This window comes from Amblyomma americanum, chromosome 2, assembly GCF_052857255.1.
Source record: "Amblyomma americanum isolate KBUSLIRL-KWMA chromosome 2, ASM5285725v1, whole genome shotgun sequence".
Classification (NCBI taxonomy): domain Eukaryota; kingdom Metazoa; phylum Arthropoda; class Arachnida; order Ixodida; family Ixodidae; genus Amblyomma; species Amblyomma americanum.
Window position 1 is genome coordinate 132,066,654 of NC_135498.1, and position 21,004 is coordinate 132,087,657.

General features: G+C 45.8%; 1 protein-coding gene across 1 annotated transcript in view; it reads left to right on the plus strand.

The window, feature by feature from the left end:
• The first annotated feature begins 205 nt into the window (after window positions 1-205).
• Window positions 206-21,004, plus strand: part of LOC144119093 (short transient receptor potential channel 3-like) — a 34,962-nt gene continuing 14,163 nt past the window's right edge. Inside the window, exons 1-4 of the mRNA XM_077651809.1 lie at window positions 206-468; window positions 3,310-3,506; window positions 5,104-5,237; window positions 10,479-10,675. Of these exons, the coding sequence (XP_077507935.1) occupies window positions 307-468; window positions 3,310-3,506; window positions 5,104-5,237; window positions 10,479-10,675 (690 nt within the window). The 5' untranslated portion in view covers window positions 206-306. The remainder of the gene's footprint in view (window positions 469-3,309; window positions 3,507-5,103; window positions 5,238-10,478; window positions 10,676-21,004) is intronic.

Genomic DNA, 21,004 nt, shown 5'->3' on the forward strand with positions numbered 1-21,004 from the left:
TCAGAAAAAAAAACGATTCAGAATATTCCTCTGCTACTTTAGTGCTATCTGTAACAAACCGACGCCCCGAAGACAGCTCACATTTTAGAAGCACTGGAAAGTGCTAATATGTGTAGCAAGTCCCGCGATTGTCGGTCTGTCACGAATATGCATTAGCAGCAATATTTTGAGTAGTATGTGCGATGTCCTGCCGTTCCAGCAAGGCTTCTTGTTCGAGAAGACCTACGAGGAGCGCGGGCTGAAACTCACCGGCCGACGAGCTGCCGTGTCCCAGAAGGCGGCGGGCGGTAGGCCAAGCGACCAAACATGGATAACGTTGCCTTCGAAGGAGGCGGATCGCTTCTTCACGAGCCCGTGGTGAGGCGCCGGGCGCTGATTCAGAGGAGTCTACGGCTCCAGCCGGAGGAGCAGCGGTTTCTGGACGCCGTGCGAGATGGCGACATACTCGGACTCAGGGCCGTGCTTCAGGTAAGATGTCCTTCCTGAAGCCGATGGGAAACTGTGCAGCGACGGAGCTGCGGTGGCGGTCATTTCATTTGGAGGTTCTCACTGGAAATTTCTGGAGCAGATGGCAAAATATTCTGTAGCAGACGACAATACACGGTACTGATGTGGTGGATTATGAACGCAGCGCCCAAGTACTGTTCGAAACCTGCTGCTTTCTAGCCCCACTTCAGCACCGACGCATATGATTGAGGGGACGATTTGAGCATTGTCTTCTACAAAAAGCTTCTTGTCGAAAAAAACCTGCCAAAATTACATCTTTTTTCTACGAAATAGCTCTTACAGGTTCAGGATAATGTCACAGCGTCTTTTTCTGTTTTGCACTACAGGATTCGTTCGCAGTAAATAGATATGCAAAGTTTGGGCCTTTGTACCTTATCTCGTTCCACTCTGCTAGAGCTTCCAAGCGTCTATAATCTGTACAGTCTTAGCAGATTGCTAAGGTACCACAGATATCTCTCGCTTGAACCTTACGTTCTCGCCGCTGAAGTACTTACTTCCCAACTCCTCTGAGCAAAAACTGTGATGTCCGGTTTGAAGAGGCCTATCTGCTATTGATACGGGACCGGAACGAGGTATCTGCGCTATTTTGTTTTCGGAGTAGGGTCTAACTATAGATACGAATAATATTTTATGATTTGATGAATCCTGGAATTATTTAAAAAAAATTATTCACCAAAATGTGTTGAAACTGCATATCCCTTTAGAAACAGCTCAACTCGAATGACTGTGGAACGGAAACTCATTTAAAACATCAAGATCGTAAGCGTCAATTCAAAAGCAGCAGTTATTTCGCAAAACAGTTATGGTAAAGACAATGGGGAGGGATATGTGAGTGCTCTGATGATATCGTGTAGATGATATGCTGCCCGCTTATTTAATGCCATGGGTGGAAAGCTCCGACTTTTGCTTTGACATTCGGCTGTCTTGTAGATCAGCGCAGCGCATTACAACACCTTATCACTTACGGCTCTACTTGCAACATACGCCATTTCCACATAATAATTTTATAAGAATGGTTTTCTGATGTACACGTAACACTGCCCGGCGCCGTTGCAGTATGGAGTGTGCTACATAATTTCATAGTCACTGTAAAAGACCTGTTTAAGTTCATGTAGTTGCTGACAGTGCATTTCAAGAACTAAAAACTTGCCGTCTCTGCATCAAAAGGTTGTTCGCCTTGCTGAGTGCTCTCCTTTTATTATTTTTATACATGTTTGTGCCCCAGAATGTTCTTCACTTAATGCTATGTTATATTTATTTCGCTTCTATGGTCATTTTTCTTTATTCCAAGTGCTCATTATGATAACATATTGATTGATTTTTTGAATTCAATAATCATGAAGTCATTTCTTTGGTTGTGTTCGTGCATACTGACTGTAACTCTGCTCATTACAGTGATTATTTTGATTTGTTACTGATCTCCCCCTTTCTCTTACGTAATGTCCTAACCAAAATGCCTTTAATGTTGAATAAATGCTGCTAATCCCTATGTCAAGTCTCACGTATCAGCCTGCATTACTTGAATGTGCTACCAATAATTTTGCATTAATAGAATAGGGTTCTTAACTTGAGGCTAGCAATTTGTTCTTCAATTTACACTATATATTATTGTGTGCAACGCATTAAGACGGACCTCTGAAATAAATAAAATAATATGAATTGATTGAAGCTTGAGGCTTCGTTAAGTCATTTACGTAGAAATTATAGGGCCCATAGAGGATATAATTCCATTGTTAGGCAGTTGCAAGAAACCATTGTTCAAGCTCAGGTGCAATGATTTTTAACAGGAAATGATAAGCTGCCCTTAAAGCGACATTGAGGACAACTAGATTGTGCGCAGTAAATAAAGATTGCCCGGTTCTTTTTGTGGAAGGTAACACTTGTGCCGGAAAAGACGCATTTATAAGTGGGGAAATAGAATTTCACAACCCCCTCAAGGCCGATTTAAACTTTGATGTCTGCGTCGAGAACGACTTTTGCCGGACTTTTTAAGTGTATGGCGGTGCAGCATATAGCCTCCAAGATCCGCCAACAAAATCCGCTGCCGACGCACGCAGTTTACTTTCAAAACTAGCCACTGATGGCGACACATACATTTTGTGCTTTGGTTCGTTCGAGTTTATAATAATAATAATTGGTTTTTGGAGGAAAGGAAATGGCGCAGTATCTGTCTCATATATCGTTGGACACCTGAACTACACCGTAAGGGAAGGGATAAAGGAGGGAGTGAAAGAAGAAAGGGAGAAAGAGGTGGTGTAGTGGAGGGCTCCGGAATAATTTCGACCACCAGGGGATCTTTAACGTGCACTGACATCGCACAGCACACAGGCGCCTTAGCGTTTTGCCACCATAAAAACGCAGCCGCCGCGGTCGGGTTCGAACCCAGGAACTCCTGATCAGTAGCCGAGCGCTCTAACCACTCAGCCACCGTGACGGGTTTCGAGTTTATCAAAGCTTGTTTTTCGTTGAGTTTCTTTTTTACTCGTAGAATGCCATCATTGATACCGGCCAACTTCGAATCGTTGTCAGTGTCCCGTTAAGCGGGAAACAGCGTTCCTTCATATAAGTAGCGCAAAGCCTTAATCTACAACACTCAATAATGTAATTGGTTTAAGTAGAGTGAAGTTAAACAAGCAAAACCAACAACGACGTGCCGACAATGCATGCGCCAATTGCTGTTTTTGGAGCCACAAGTATCATTTTCCTCCCACACACTAGAAAATCGGCTCTATGGTTGGCTAAAATTATTCTTGGTTATAATTGTTCGACTGCGGACAGCTTGACAAAAGGCGGGACGCGCAGGCCCACCCGTCGCTCGACGTGAACTGCTGCGACATGCGTGGTCTGCGGGCGCTCGAAGTGGCCGCGCAAAACGGCGACGTCGACGTGAGCGTGGAGCTGCTGCGCCTGCGAGCCCTGGACGCCGACCACGTGCAGAGCGCCCTGCTGGTGGCCATACAGCGCGGAGACATACGCCTCACGCGCATCCTGCTCGACGGGTGAGTCTGCGCAGTGCTTGCTGGCGATTGTGACGTGCTTTCTGAGTCTAGAACGTATCATAGAATCACATCGAAAGAATTTTCACTCATCCCTCATATAAGAATGTTCCTTGAATACTGAGCAAAAATAATTTCTAGAGACTGACAGCGACTGGAATGCGTGGCTGAAAGCGCGACTAGGCGTGACGTAGCTAAACGCACTGAACATTGCAATCAAGAGTCTGACACCTGGCTTAACGGCGACAATTGAGCGTCAAGCAATGACCCGTTTACGGAATGGTTGAAATAGCCAGAAGGAAGAGCGGCAATTTTCGTTCAGCAAGTGGAGAGTTCTCCTCTTCGCTTCTCAGAAACGCCGGGCAGGCAATGCTTTTTGCGTTTGAAAAACAGGCCTGCTTGTAAAAGTAACAGCAAACAGCGTCACGATGCATGACACATTAAAAATTTATGTGCGCTAGATACAATGCACGGTCCCACAGCTTCATGTTATCGACCGGGATTGAGAAGAGAACGGCCAATAAAAGTATAGCACATCCCATTAAATGCCACCAGAAACCTTAGAAACGAAATAGCGGAAAGAGAAATGAATGATGAGAAACAGAATAACAAGGGAACGGTCTGCAATTAAATTCAGGAAATCGAGCTCAACGTTCCCTTTGCCCCTAACGAGAAGAGTTTAAGTGCGCCCGTATGGCGTTCATGCATGTACGACAAAACTGGGTTAGGTACGAAAGTTTTCTGTGAAGGTTGTTAAGCTTCACCACGCGCATTCCTGTTGCATTTTTGTTTTGCTGGAAACAGTGCTAGTTGTCTCGCTGCTTGAATAAAGAGATTAAACCATGACTGGTCCACCCTGTAATGAAAAGCTGTATTTCAAGCCGTACCAGAAACAAAAGTTGAAATTAAATGTAGCCTCTAACGCACCCACTTTTCTCAGAACCTAAAACTTAAAAAAAAGTAAAAGCAAAAGCGAATGGTCCTCATTATTACCTTCGCAAAGAAAGCAACTGAAAGCTGGAAGGTTTCTGCGGAGGTCAAATAGTGAGCAGCTACGATTTTCTGTTGTTGAACAATATAAGAGAAAGTCATCGTCCGGTTATTCGCTCTATAGTTTTTTCCCCGTCTTTTGTTTACTGCGAGCGAATGAATATTAAGAGTTTGTATGTGCGTTAAACGCTTCGAATCAAGAGTGAAAATAAGGTGCGCTAATAACGTTGCGTACTACGTTGTGTTATTCTGCTCATAGAGAAAGCAGATTCGAATACAAGTCTCGTACTTTGCAGCGAGATATCGGAAACTTCTTGTGGAAGTCGCAGCCTGGCTGCATCAGCAGATTATTAGGTGCAAAGAAAGGTTTGCGTCAGTGTTTCGGTGCACCTTGAAAGCGAGTTCTGCCGTGTCGACCAGTTGTGTAAAGATATGCGGAATAAGGTTATGGGACTTTAGTGTGTGCGACTAAAAACCACAGTGAGGATCACATTGCTGCTGGTGGCAGGGATCTAGCGCACGTTCATGATTGAAGTAAGTGAGGTAACTGTTTGGCCCGGGCTTACAATAGCCATGGTTGGTCGCGAAATGGCGAATAACTGCTTTTCAGCGCTCATGGGCCGTGTACCGTGCCCGTGGGGAACATGACACCACTCATGGCGGCAGCCATCGCCGGCGACCTGGAGATCACCAAAATGCTCCTGGACCGAGGCCACACCGTACAGAAACCACACGAACCAGGCTGTGAGTGTAAATAGCCGAGCACTTACTCGCTCTGAGTTTATGATACGCAGTGTATACGAGGTCATTTTGCATCTTTGTGGCACGGAGAGCTCATAACCGCGCACTATCCGAACATGCTATGCAGGTTCACGTGGTATATGGATGACACTCATAGAAATCAATAAAGCCACGGCACTGTATAACAGTGCGCACAAGTGCTTCAATTTCTTGAAAATTTAATATGATGTTCTTTCGGCAGGACAGGAATAATTTATAGCTAAGAAAATTGCCTTGAACGGAGGACGCGAATTTAGGCAAAAATTTCGCTTTTTGATGGACCTACGTGATTAATTTTGAGCATATTAGTATAATTTTGTGACTTCTCTCACAAATTTCGTATTACATCTGAAAAATATTGCTTCTGCAATTTATTTTTCTCCTGAAACTTGTGAAAACCCTACAAGGTTAGCAAGATGCGACAGTAGGCTGAGTCTAGATTCAAGGCACTTCAAACGGCATGCTGTACGGCATGACGAGCTTAGATTTTTCCCCGTAAAACATGCGTTTAGCTTTGCATTTTAGCGGTGCAGTTGCCGTACATATGCTTAGACCGGGAACAAAATTTAGTAAATGGTATTAAATTTCATAACATTAAAAAAACTGACTGTGATGACTTGCAGCTTCGTTTTTAAAAGAGCCACATACCAAAAGCGGTGAAAATAAAAGGTATAGTCGTGTCGTGAAGAACTCATATGCAGCAGGTGAGCAAAAAGCGAGAAAAAAAATATTCATAAGAAATAGATTCAAACTTTACCTTCGCATTTATTTATCCAGCAAGCACCAGGTTAATAGTGTTCTGTGTCCTTTTGAATGCAGCGTTTCCTGGCGGCATTTTTTGCCGCATGGTATCCATTTCACGTGCTTGTAGTCGGTTGATGCGTGCTGGAAAAAGTGCCCGTAAACCTAATCTGCGCATTAATGGCGTTTACCGCGCTGTTTGCATCGCCGATGAAGCCCAGGCTTTCCGCAGACACGCTACCACCGCAGCATTAAGTGCTTCGATGCGCTTCCGTGATGCTATCTGCCATGCAGTGACTCACAGCAGCCCGGAAAGAGGCCTTAACATCATTTTTGGCCGTTGGCGACTTTCGCGTGCAGCTGCAGTAACGGTGCACCAGTTTGTGCTTCTTAAAGAAGCGTCGCTCCATGGTCGTGAAGTCAAAACTAAAAAAATATATATATAACGGGTCGTTCGAGTTAGCGTAAAGCTAACTAGAAGAGCGCAAGAAAGGACGCCTCTTCTTGGACTACCACGATAGGAGCATCGGTTGCTATGGGCAAGCGCTTAGAAGACAAATACTGGCGTCATGGCTGACTGGCTGCTGTCACGGTGGCGAGACATAATAATAATTGGTTTTTGAGGAAAGGAAATGGCGCAGTATCTGTCTCATATATCGTTGGATACCTGAACCGCGCCGTAAGGGAAGGGATAAAGGAGGGAGTGAAAGAAGAAAGGAAGAAGAGGTGCCGTAGTGGAGGGCTGCGGAATAATTTCGACCACCTGGGGATCTTTAACGTGCACTGACATAGCACAGCACATGGGCGCCTTGGCGTTTTTCCTCCATAAAAACACAGACGCCGCGGTCGGGTTCGAACACGGGAGCTCCGGATCAGTAGTCGAGCGCCCTAACCACTCAGCCACCGCGGCGGGTATGGCGAGACATGAAATTTTCGCTTTTTCTATGTTTGCTTCCGCACATGGAATCGAGGTGGGCACCAGATCCGAAGGCGAATAAATTGGTTCGCACGGGGCCCAAGAATGCTTTGTCGCGGTACCGCAAAGATACTGGGGTTTAAAAGATGGTAATTTTTCTATTGTTTCAAGATATGCGCACAGATTCGCTTAATAAAGCAGTCTTTTTAGAGTGCCTTGCATTTGATATCAGCAAAGAAATGTTGTGATAGCATAGAGAACCAGTTACACGAGAAGACCTTGACTTCTGTGAAACCGAATTGTTGGACATTTTTATTTGAATACAGGGTCGTTTCTTAAATTTGAGAAATTTTTTCCACTGTACTTCATTTAGCCTTGAATTCTGAGTGCCAAAGTGGACGGAATGATTAAAATTTCGGAGTGGACGGCGCTCTGGCCTAACGTAGGCAATTTGCGTCAATAGAAAAATATACGTTGATCTCACCCTTGTTTGCTTTTGAAAATAGGCAGTGGTGACGTTAGCAGTATATTGTTTATTTGCCTTTTGTAGCTCACAATAAGTCTTTCCTCAGTGTGCGCGGCAATCTATTATACAGATTAAAATTATTTCAACCTTAGTTCCAATTACACACACGCACCCCCCCCCCCCCCCCCTCTCTCACACACAGAGATAATGGTACAGCAAATTAACTGAATGAATGGGTCGAGGCTCTCTTGGAGTTTGGAATAAGCATTTTGTTAATAGCTATATTACCAACTGTTCTATTTATTCACTTCTAGCGTAGCAAACGTGTGTTCAGCACTCAACACTTAGATTCTTTAAAGACTTTTTGCCTCATAGGCCACGTGACTTTAGGAGGAGGTGATTCGGCTGGCCACTCAAGTGAGGAATGGAGCAATTTTTAGCGTATTTTCGGGCGCCGTTCGCAAGAAGGCACGATAACCAAGCATGAAGTTCGGTCAGTCAGCTACAGGCTGATTTTATTATGTGTGCTAAGCCAAATGTGGATGTTATCGTAATATTATGTATGCAAGCGTTGAGCGCGCTTGAAAAGAATGGTAATTAAAAACCTGGTCACAGGAAAATGTGAAAATTGGTATATTTATCTCTACTGGCGTTCTACGGAATGCACTCAAGTCAGGCCCGATTAAATTAGTGCAGAGAAGTTTCAAGGTTACCAGCACTTAGTACTGAATGGCCTGAGTATAGCTAGACAGTCGACATAATTATTCTGGTGAATTTACACAAGGGCATTTCTCCCGCGGCTTCAGGTTTCCAGTGGCTCTCGGTTTTGTTGTGCGCGACTACAAATTTTATTTCCCCAGTCAAATTGGTAATTGTTGTTAGGGTAGCCTTTACTTGCGGTTTAAAATAGGCGTCACAGCTAAAATATGTGCAGCATGTGTGTGAGTGTGTGCATCAGTTGGGCTATCAGTAAGCGCACGGCGGGCTTGCGATAGGGCGGTTTAGCGCTGTGAACATCCTCTGCACAGACCTCCAGTCACACGTGTGCTTAACGAATCGTTTAACGACCAAGGGTCGCCTGGTGGAGTTTCGCGCCTACGTATACACAGCTGTTAACGCAGATGTGACTTCATCGCGAAGCTACGCGCCAACTTTTCATATGCCACAGTTGCTCCCTACTTTTAGACGAAGTCAAATATGGAAAGAGTAGACCAGGCTTAAGGCAAAGTGCGCAACGCTGTTTTTTTTTTATGATGTCCAGCGAACACAAGCGGCAACATTTTGAATGAAGGGAAATTGATGTATTTCTGTGCAAATTAGCTACCTGCTGAATGGGGATATACCAGTTTTTTTTTTTACGTTGCTGGCCAAATGGAAAAGCTACCCCAGCTTTTCGTGCAATACGTGGTGTTACAGGCGCATCGACTTTGATAACCCAAACGCCTTACTGGCTACTCTCGAAATTTTTGCTGTGGTGATGTTAAGAATTGATTTCAGCCTGCGGAAACACAAGTGGTGGAAGGACTGTCGGCTAAATAAAAAAAAATCAAAGGTGGTTTAGCTTAGGGCTGTTTACGAATTTTCGTGCGCTAGCACGGTGATTCTGCTTTACCAAGCTTTAACTTGGTTTTCTATGCGTTTGCTCGATTTAAAATGGTTTACCTTAGTGGATATATCAAGTGATGTAAGTTTGCGTGATACTGCATCATTTCAGATTTCCATTGGAGTACAATTGGTTATTCATACCATTCCTGGCGCAGTGGTGCGGCGGTGACGCGCCACTGCCCGGCGATGGCAGGCGCTGACATTGGTGGCGCTTGCAAGACCCATCTTTCGCTTGCCAATGAACACCTCGAGACTATTAGTTTATTGCACTGTTACCTATCACATTTGGCAGTTTGTGATGACTCCACGAGGTCATGCGACTTAGGTGGCCTACCTGCAACCCAATCAGTTGGCACCCAGCTATTCCAGGTCATGGGGGGACCAGATAGCCAAACAGGCACAGGCCTTGCGGTCGAGTGGAAGTCGTAGTGCAAGCGCACTACGAAGGATAACCTCAAAGAATTAGTCTAAAGGAAAAGAGGGATGACGATGACGCTAAGCTGAAAAAATATGGAGCTAAGAGCGCAAGTCTCGCTTCATTGGACTTAAATTTGTGCCCTCAAAGCATTTCCAGCTTTGGTGCACCTACTGGCATCACAGCTGGTGCAAAGTTGGGTGACGCACACATAGGCACTAAGCGGCAACAGTTTTTTTATTAAGGGCTACCAGGAACCAACATCCGTGTTGGGTTCGATGTCCGGCTATGATATGACTCTTGTTTATTTCATCTTTACGCCCACACTGACTGGTTCGCGCTGTTCTTTCAGCTCCCACGGCACTATACAAATAGATGAGTTAGCTTTGTGCTTCATTTTAGTGTGCCCCTGCATTTCTAGAAAATCATATATCTGATCGATCAACGTTGAAATAAATCAGGTAAGACCGGCGCTTTGTCCGGGTTGCTGTATACGTGAGCGTCTCAGTTTAAAGCTGCCTTTGTTTAGCAGTCAGTTACCGACAAGGCCGTCAAAATATTGTCCTGCTTACTATCGCGATAAAACTTTTATGTGGCGTGTGTTCTCCGGGAAACCTTTATTGTAGCTCTGAGCCGCCACCCAGTCGAGTGGTATTATTACCGTCAGATAGAGCAGGCGCGTCCGCAATTGCCTACACACATTTCAACGACGGAATTATGTGACTGCACCTAAACAATCTTTTTTTTTGGCTTACACTGACGTGCCGTAAAATTTTGCTCGCAATAGGACATCAAAAAAATATAAATTATGCGGTCCACTTTCATCACCTGTAGCGTCAATGGTGACTGCTAAGGCAGGTGACTCAAAAAACTGGTCCAAGTATTCTTAAAGTTCATGTTTTTCAATGCGTTACGAAGTTCTTCGCAGTGAGTTGGCTGCACTCAGATCCCACTTATAAAATAATAATTTATTAAATATTCTTGGTGTTACGCGGTCCACAACTGCGTGCCACCAGAGCTCCGCGCATGCGTGTTTGGAAGGAACTCTTTCTCTCATCGCAGGCCGGTGCGCAGAGTCGTGCCGCGAACAGGCGGCGCGCCATGGCGAGCGTCTGTCACAGTCACAGCTGCGGCGCAACGCCTTCCGCGCCCTGAGCAGCCCCGTGCACATCCTGCTCACCTCCGACGACCCCGTGCTCACTGCGTTCACACTCAGCCGAGAGCTGCGCGCACTGGCCCAGAGCGTGCCCGAGTTCCAGGTGAGTTGTTGGCATGCAGCAGTGACTAACTACATCCTGCCTGCCGCGCCTTACAGGTGCTGGTTTAGACTATAATAAATTTGTGATCTGCGCGGTACATCTTTAAGGCTGTGCGGAGTTGTAGCAGCCGGCCCTGGCCTCACATGATACGCTGGTTGCGGCCCACACGTTATATAGTTTATGGGATCTAACGTCCTAAATGACTCAGGCTATGAGAGGTACCGTAGTGGAGGGCTCCGAATAAATTGGCCGCCAGTTGTTATTTAACGTGCACTAACATCGCATATTACACGGGCCTCTACAATTCCGCCTCCATCGAAATGCTATGACCGTGGCCGGGATGGAACTCGCCTCCTTCGGGTCAGTAGCCGAGCACCATAACCACTGCGCCACTGCAGTAGCTACACGGTATATGGAGTCCACCGTTGTGTTTCATACACGCACACACGCGCACACATACACACACACGCAAACGCACGCGCACGCATGCACACACACGCACACACGCACGAACGCACGCACGAACGCGACACACACACGAACGCGCGCACGCACACACGCAAACACACATATATGTGAAGGAAGCGAACAGTTACCGAAGCTATATATATACATTAGGCGACTCAAAAAGGGGCTTTTAATCGAATGGCCAAGTAGACCACCAACGCACACACGAGCGGAAACATCGCCTTCCTCGCTCCATCACGAGCCAAGTCATGCCGCTCGGCCGCATGGTGGCGCCCACAGAACGTGAGCAGTGTGGTATTGCCCTCTCCTTTCAAGAGGCACTGCCTGGATGCCACTGACAAGGTGGGGGGGGGGGGGGGGGTATGGAGGCGCCGCAAGTGCAAAGGCGCGTGAGTCGTAGGCGCTGAATGTGAACCCCGGCAGGGGCTAACGGGCGTAACACGGTTTCATGCACGACACGTGGACGACTTCAGATTTGGGCGGTCGAGAAGAGTGGACAATTCCTTGCGGGAACACTCAACAGTTCACATCGCTTAGTTGACGTAGCAGTTCGTAGGGGCCGAAGTAGCGGCGCAGAAGCTCTTCACAGCGTCCGCGAAAACGTATTGGGCTCCATACCCGGACGTGCTCGCCGGGTTTGTAAATCACCTCCCTGTGGCGCAGGTTGTAGCGCCGGGCGTCGGCTTCCTGCTGGTGTCAAATTCGGTGTCTAGAAAGATGGCGAGCGGCTTCGACGTCACGAACAAATTAGTCGGCGCCCGTGACAGAAGAGGGGGCACCATCCGGGAGCATCATGACGTCCAGCATGGACAGGGCGTCACGGCCATACACCGAACGGAACGGAGTCAAGTGATTCGTTTCTTGGAGGGCGGTGTTATAAGCAAACGTGATGTAAGAGAATATGTCGTCCCAGTTGAAATGGTGGTATAGCCATGGAGAAGGAGAGAGCGAAATTGCTGCTCACGCTTCGTATATCCGGCATAGCCGAGCTAAGCCACTGATAATTTTTTTCTTTATTACCGGTATCAAGACATTAAACATACAGACAAAACACCCCAGACTGTCTTGGGTTGGCGGAGTAAAGTTAAAATTTCTTCAGGCACACCAAATCATCAAATACATTATTCCACTCAGGGGGTCAGGTAACGCGTGATAGACTTCTCTCGTGTAGACCATATGCTGAATAAAATTTTCGCGTACAGAATGAACATTAACGACTGCATGGCGGACTGCCATTCTGGTTTGCCACAGACTGTGGAGGCCCAGTAGCATGAACATATCCAAGGGAATGCCTTCATCGTGTGCACGCTTGACTGGGAGAAACCGGATTCCACATAGCGTTATGGGTAGTTGTCTCTTTAGAGTGCGCTGCAGTATGTCCCAGTGGAATATATTGTACCAACAGTCAATATATACGTGTTCAATAGTTTCTGGTTTATTGCAGAGTAAGCAGTTAATTTTCCAGGGCACAAATATCTCTTTCTGATCTAGCCATGATGTTAAAGGTGGTGTGTTCGTGTGCAGGTTGACTAAAAACGATTTGCCAGAAGGTCTTATGGGCATTTTTTCAACCCGTTTTGAAAATTCTTTTCCTGGGCCCCCAAAGTAAGCAGACCTGTACAATGGTGCCGGCAGTAGATTTTCAATTAAGTCTTCATAGAGTTTCTTGTTTGTAACAGAGCAGAGGTAACCCATCGAAAACCTTGCATGCAACATGCGGAGAGAAACAATTTCATGAAAGTAACCAGTCACACGGCGACATCTTATATCACATTAGTCACAATAAATTCACGAAGCGCTTTCGCAAGTCGAACTTGTATGACTGTGCGCAAAAAATTGTCGCTTTGGTCGCGCAGAAAAAAGAAACGCGACACAATCTTCCTAATAAACAATGAGAAAGACCTAGGCCTCCACAGCGGACTGAGAGGAAAAGGTCGGTACGACTGACCTTGTCCCGATGCATTTTCTGCACATTTGTTCGGGTCATACAACGCACTTCCCACACTTAACAAAATTTAGCTATCAAAAACAAATTGCAACCAGGGGCACGCGCAAACATTGAAAGGTCGTCACCCGACCAGTTTCCCGTCCTCTCCTTCATTTTCTCCGTTGCATCGCTCCAGTACCTTGGGGGTTCCTGACAGCGTTCGAATGGCACATCAAGATACGTCGTAGGTGTACCTGTCCATGTCGTACAAGCAAACCTTTCTGGCTTGATGTCCCAGGAACAGTGCTATATATCGACACTTTTTTCTCATCTTATCTCTCAGCCCGCTAGCTTACCGAAAACCTTAGCGAGGTTGACCACTTCTACTTCACTCGCGATCTTGACAGAATACGGCTATGTCTTCAGCGTACGCCAACAGTTTTACCTCAGTAGAATGCGTTTTTAAACCTGTAGAATGTGTTTTGTTTGATGAATTACGGCTAAACGAAAGGGTTCGACATACATATAGCACAGAAGAGGGGAGGCAGTGGACATCCTTGTCTTACAGAAGGCTGCGCTGGAAACCTTTTTGTTACTGACTTATTAATTATCAGCTGGGTACAGCAATCACGATAGGCCATCATCACATAATCAAAAAATGTGCTGCCTACATTTGCATGATTCACTATGCAGAAGAGGACCTCGTGTGACATCCTGTCGAAAGCTTTCGAAAATCGATTTGCAATATGGCAACTTGGCCGTCCAGGTCGTCGCAGCATTCTAACACATTTCTTGCTACGTGAGTGTTCTTGAAGATCGTTCGATATTTGATGCCGCATGCTTGATGCGGCCCAACTAAGTTCTTGATCACAGTTTGCACCCGTTTCGCGAGCCCTTTCATAAACACTTTGTAATCGGTGTTCGTAAGGCTGATAGGCTTGTATGAACCTACTTACAGCAGCTTGTCACGATCATCCTTCTTAGGAATCAAAACGATATGAGCAGCTCCGAAGGACGGTGGCACCTGCCTTGTTTTATACGCCCCATTGACACCGGCCTCGATTTCGTCAACACTAATCTATTTCCTAATGCTGTCTCTGACGCCATCTGCTATTTTTGGCATACCATGTCATGAATTCTGTGATGAAAGTGTCACTGACACGAGTAACATTGCTAAATAACTCGCGATAATGTTCCACGAACGCCTGCTCTATCTTTTTATTGCGAAAACAACACTACGGCAGCCAGCCAGCTCGGCTCGTCGCGTGGTCGCACTTCAGCCGTGTGCCGTGGCCCACGAATTACCTTGAGCCGCCGTTGCCTAGCAACGCCGCAGCCACGCTCCAACAAATGGCGCCGCCGTCAACGCCGCTGTAATAAGACTAGTCTGGAGAAAGGTTTATTGTTACAGATCAAGGCACTCGACTAGAAGGGGATGAACCAATGAAACACACTGGAACAAGAATGACAGAAACTTTTAAGGTAATAAATGTTGCACATAATTTATCGAAAGAGGATCGATAGACGGGTTACTGCAATTGCTTCACTTGAGCAAAGAGAGTGGGAAAGGGCAGAGAAGAAGGTTCCTAATGGCGCGCCGACAGGGCCAGATCTTATTCCGATTATGTTAATAAAGAAGCTAGGAGCAAAATCCAAGCAAACAATAATACAGGTAGCGAATAAAATGACAGTGGATGGTAAAGTACCCGATAAATGGCGATTAAGTTGAATGAACATGATATATTAGGGAAAGGGGGACAAAGGTGACGTAACTACCGTCCCATAACAGTGACATTTGTAGTTTACAGGGTGGCGATGCAGATTATAAAGGACAGATTGCAGGTTTGGGTGGAGAACAAGGAGCTGCTAGGGGAGCTACAAAATGGGGTCCGGATAAAAAGGTTGCAGCACAATCTTTTTTCGTTGACGCAGTATATAGAGACTGCTGAAAAGATTGGCTAGCATTTCTGGATATTAGGGGAGCCTACGACAACGTTGTTCAAGAGTATTTGTGAGACATACTGGGTACATTGGATGTGTAAGATAGAGTAATTAATCTTTTAAAAGATATATGTAAACGTAACAGAGCTCTTATAAAATGAAAAAAGATATTTACAGAACCTACAGAGATGCAGCGGGAGCTTAGGCAAGGATGTCCTCTGTCTCCTTTGTTGTTCATGTTGTACTTGCAAGGGCTAGAGACCAAGCTAGATATAAGCGGAATAGGCTTCAACCTTTTTTTTAAGCAAGGGGAAGAGATTAAACAGTCATTACCGGCACTAACATACGAGGATGATATAGTGCTAATGGCTGACAAGAAGGAAGATTTGCAGAAGTTGATAAACATTTATGGTACAGAGGGAGATAGATTAGGTTCCAAGTTTAGTAAGGAAAATTCTGCAGCCATGATATTTAAGGATGAGAGCGGCGAGCATAGATTACAAAAGTTCACGCCAGAAGTTGTGGATGAGTACAAGTATCTTGAGGTGTGGATAAATAACGGTGCTGAGTATCTGAGTGCTGAGCATGAAAAATATGTAATGAATAAAAGCTAGTGGAATGCAGCTGTCATGAAAAATAGGGCACTGTGGAATTACAATAGGTATGAAGTGGCAAGAGGGATCTGGAAAAGGGGGATGGTTTATAGCCTGACTTTTGGCAATGCGGTCCTTTGCATGAGACCAGATGTTCAAGCAAGGTTAGAAATCAAACAGCGCGGCGTAGGGAGGCTAGCTTTGGGAGCATATGTCAATACACTAAATCAGGGGGTACAGGGTTATATGGGATGGGCGTCGTTCGAGAGCAGAGAAGCTAGGAGTAAGATAGCATTTGAGCAGCAATTTAGAAAAATGGCGAAAAAGCAGTGGGCAAGGAAAGTTTTCAGATACCTGTACATAAGGAATATTGACAGGAAATGGAGAAAGCGAAATAGAAAATTGACAAGCAAATATCTGGACAGCAGTAGGGGGGGCAAATCAGCAATTATCGGTTTCAAAAAAGGTTAAAAAAACAGAGAGAGCTCTGTGGGAAACACGAATGCTGACGAAATCGGCACTGGGAACACACAGGATCATTAAGCAGGAAATTGCTAAAAATATATGTGATAATTGTAGGGGAATCTCTTTGTTGTTTGAGGCCAGAACAGGAGTTATGCGGACTAAGACATATAGAGTCAGGTACAACGAGATAGACACGTTGGGCGTTGCGTGCGGAGAGGTGGAGGAAACGGCTGAAGACGTGATACTTTTCTCTAAAGGGCTTCACCCTGCAGTGGAAAGCAGCGGGGCTGATTTATCCAAGGCATTGGGGTTTATGGACAGTGAAGGAAAGGTAGATTTTAAGCGGGTAGAAATTACCAAACGACGGTTATCTGATTTGTGGCTAAAATCGAGGCATGAGTAAAATTTCACAAGTCATGATTAGGTGGGTTGAACCACCGCCAGATTTAAAGTGTTCAGCATGCATCCATCCCATCCCATCCCATCCCATCCCATCCATCCAGCCATCCATCCATCCATCCATCCATCCATCCATCCATCCATCCATCCATCCATCCATCCATCCATCCATCCATCCATCCATCCATCCATCCATCCATCCATCCCTCCATGCGTCCGTCCGTCAGTCCGTACATACATACATACATACATACATACATACATACATACATACATACATACATACATACATACATACATACATACATACATACATACATACATACATACATACATACATACATACATACATACATACATACATACATACGTACGTACATACATACATACATACATACATACATACATACATACATACATACATACATACATACATACATACATCCTGCCGTCGCCGCTCGCTCCACCAGATGCGCTCCGCTGGGGTAGAGGGAGAGGAAGTGTCGCCTCGCGGGAGGTATATATATATATATATATGCGCTTCGCCTCGGTGGATTCTAGTCGTTATGGAGAGCACGAAAGAGAGGCAACAACGAAAGAACGAAGCGAGGAAGAGACAACGCGCTCAAGAGTCGGCAGAAGAACGCGCCGCACGCGTCGAGAAGCGTCGTAACGAAGATGCGGCTAGACGAAGTCGTGCCACGTCCTTGAGTGACTCTTCAACTCCGGAAGACACCGGTTTGAGTTCTCGAGAGCGTCGGAATGAGACGCTGCGTAGACGGCGTGCCGAGGAAACGAAGCTTTTGCAATTCAACTAGGGTTAACCAGAGCTAAACCAGAGCCAATTTTTCTGCTCACCCGTCACCCAGTTCTTATAGCGGATCTGCTTGATTTCATTTTTTGATGCATACCTTTTCTCGTCAGTAAGAGAGCGTTTATTCGGTGCTTCCCCAAGCCATAATCGTTCGCCTCGTGCACGGATCATAGAAGCCTTACATCTTTCATTGTCGGTCACCTCGAGTTCACTTTTGGTTATTCTTATTCCGTCTGCCACTTTTTCAGGCTCCAAACTCACTCTGTTTAACAAGTATTCTAGCTGGCGCTGTAGATCGTTTTCACTCTTCTTCTCATTTCGACTCTTGATGCTTGCTGTTATAATCGTTACCATTTTAACTTAATTTTTGAATCGTTCCTAGGCAGCCGAATAATTTTCTGGCTCATCATTCACCAGCCGCCCTAGATTTTCCTCAACTCCTTTAACAAAATGTTAATCATTGAGCAATTAAGCGTTAAACTTCCACATGTGCGAGTTAAATAATGGCTGCTTTTGCTTATTGCCAATGATGAAACTCACGAGGCTGTGATCAGAGAATGAAACAGACATAACATTGTAACTATTGCAGTGAGGAATGAGAGGTAGGGACACGTGAGCTCTTTCAAACCTTGCTTGACTACCTCGCTGTGTGTGAGTGAACTGTGGCCGCCCGCCACTTGTGTGACCTACATCCTCCAAGTTATATTCAACTACCAAGGAGCTAAGTAAGTCTGCGCTTCGATCACGTATACGTATGCCACTTTCAATCTATCCTCAGAAAAGCAAACGCAATTAAATTCTTCCAACAGAATAAGATGCCTTTCACAAAGCAGATACTGATTAAGGTGTTCAAAGAAAACACATCTCTCATTGACATTGTTGGGGGCAAAGACATACACCAGACGCCACTTTTCTCCCAGCAACGAAAAGTGCAAGACGATGAGGCGACCAGTTTCAGACACATGTAATCATTTCCTCAATAATCCCCACACTTTGGGTGTCAATACAGCAAAGCCAGCAGATTTTTCTACGGCATGGCATACATAGACATTGTAATTCTTTGTGAAAGGTGACACCATACGATCAGTCTGCTCTTGTTTTTTCAGCTTTGTTTCTTATGCCGCAATTAGATCTAGCTCGTTTTCTATGCAAAAGCGGCTAAGCTGGTACTGTCGTCGCCTTGCAGCCAAGCCCCTAACATTAATTGCCGCTATCCGTTGCGATAAAATTAAGTTACTTGCCATTTTGAATCAAGTAGAAAGATACGAATGGTATCATTACAAACATGACTGACACTGTTCTATGACGTCTAAGGTGAAAAATTGCAACATGGTGCACCAAAACCAAGTCCAGTAAAGTCTAACCCTACTTCGAATCAGCTGCTCGAAGTTTTCTTGTTTTCTTTGTTTCTTCCATTTAGAATCAGAAGTAGCCCGGCGCGTTCGACGGCACTAAGTTTGTCTGCTAAGTGAGAGTCAGCGCCGAACTTTTATAAGACAGGATTTTCCGTTTCGGGCGTAGCGTCGGCCGACTCCCCCCCCCCCCCCCCCCCGGCGTCTTAGGCGGGCGGTCATCGTTATTCGGCTCGCTTGGTTGTCCATCCTGTGTAGCTAACTCGTCATGAGTTCTCTTCACCACCGCACCACTTGTGCCTGTCTCGCTGGCGTCCATTGCCTCAGCTTTATGCGTAGCAGCTCTTCCGTCGTGCGAGCTTAGAGAACTTGCACCCGTAGTCGTGTTCGTCGCAGTGTGCCCCGGTTTAGAAGTAGCGGGAGACGGAGAATGACTGGCCTTGGCCTTGTGGTCCCCACCGGACTTCTGTTCTGGAGACTTTGCGTCCTCGCCACTCTTCTCCTCTTCTCTTTCGAATATTCCTCAACTTCGGCTTCATCCATCAGCAGGTCGTTGACGTCGCATTCCCTCGTAGCTTTCTGCGTGACAGAGGCATACGTATTCACGCACTGCTCTTCTCCGTGGCCGTATCGGTGGCATAGTGCGCAGCGTGGCACGCGGCAGTCGCGTCGAATGTGGCCGGGATTGGGACAGCGCAAGCATAGCGGGGGCCGGGCGCCACAACAAGCGCCAGTTCACCTGCAACACGGACTTGATGTGGTAAGTCATCCACTGTCACGCCCGTCATCAAATTTAAGGCCACTAAGCGTGTCGAGGTCGCTTTGGATTGCACACCTTGATCACGCTAACGTTCCCGGAAGGCGTCCGTCACTCTGCCATACTGCAAAAGCGCCGCCCGTATGTCATCGTCCAGTACGTTGTGAAGCATCCAGTGAAGCTTGATACGCAAAGCTTGGCTGCTAGGATCTATCACAACGCACCGCCTTTCATTCACAATCAATTCCTTCAGAGCCAAAAGCTTATGCACGCCGTCTTCGTTTTTGAAGGTTACAGCGCATACATGACTCACCTGGTACGCCCCCAGGGCGATAACTTCAGACAGTAGGCCTAGGCTAGTCAGCGTGTCACGGAAGTCTACCACACGGTATGGCCTTTCACGCACATCTGTATGCAAAAAAATTGTTCAAAACAACTCGCCCTGTAGGTAGCTCAGGCAAAAGCACTTGATAATCCGCATCATCGGAGCCAGAAAACCTGTTACCGCGGCCCTGCTGGGCCGCTGAAGCCGCTCCTACGGAGCCCATGACATACACGTTCGTTCGCCTCGGCGTCCGGAAATAGAATCCACAAGACCGCGCTTCGATTCAAAGAAAAAAATATATACCGGGCGTTTCAGCGAACACTTCCAAAAATTTTCGACAATAGGCTTTTTGGGGCAAAAACAGCCTTTGCGGCATAGTATTACCAGTGTACGCAGACACCACAAAACCGGTGAATCGTCTCAAGTACAAGCTGGTTAACTAATTTTTAATAATTTACTTTTTAACTAAGCTAGGCACCTTTACAATCAGAGATTTGTAGCCAGTCGTTAGTAATAGCCATGTCAGTTTTTAGAATTTTGAAAATGCGATTACTGTCACCGCTGTGGCTTGACACAATTTGCCTACATCGCGCGCAAATACATGCGCTTTCGAAAACTTGCAGGCAAAGCAACCCCTCGAGTGTACGTAAGTAGTCGAAAGCGGTAAATTTTGTCGAGCCACTGCGCAAAGGGTAACCGCGTTTCCGAAATTTAAAAACTGATACAAACTCTACTAGTTCAACTCTACTAAATAGACTAAATCTACGAGTTCAAAGTTAGTTATTAAAATAAGTTAACCAGTTAATTAGTTAACCACGCAATGTCAGAAAGAGGGAGATTAAAAGAGTGTGACAGGACGCCTGGCTTAGAGATGTGATTAGCAAAAGCTGCTTTATTTTAATGTTAGTGCTTATTGCCTTGTTCGAAACGTTAGAAAAAGGGCGTACCATGTTATTTGTTTTATCTATGAATGAAACGAAAGTTAAAGTGGCGGGTTAAGATGGCTTGCTCTGTTGTGAATGAGAATGAATGCAGCCATATGCAGCCATATCCACAGCTTTTAACTAGAGAATTGCTTGACGGGGACTCTACACTACGGTAATTTTTGGGTATGGCGCATAGTCTCTTGTGATACAAAAAAAGAAAAATTCTGAGCTCTGAAAGCTGAGCTTGCATATCTGAACTAACGTTGATGCGAGGAACAGCGATCACTTGGCGCGCGGGTCGGATATCCAAGGCACCTGTAGTTCTCTACGTAAGGTGTCTGGGCCATAGCTCTTGGGAACGC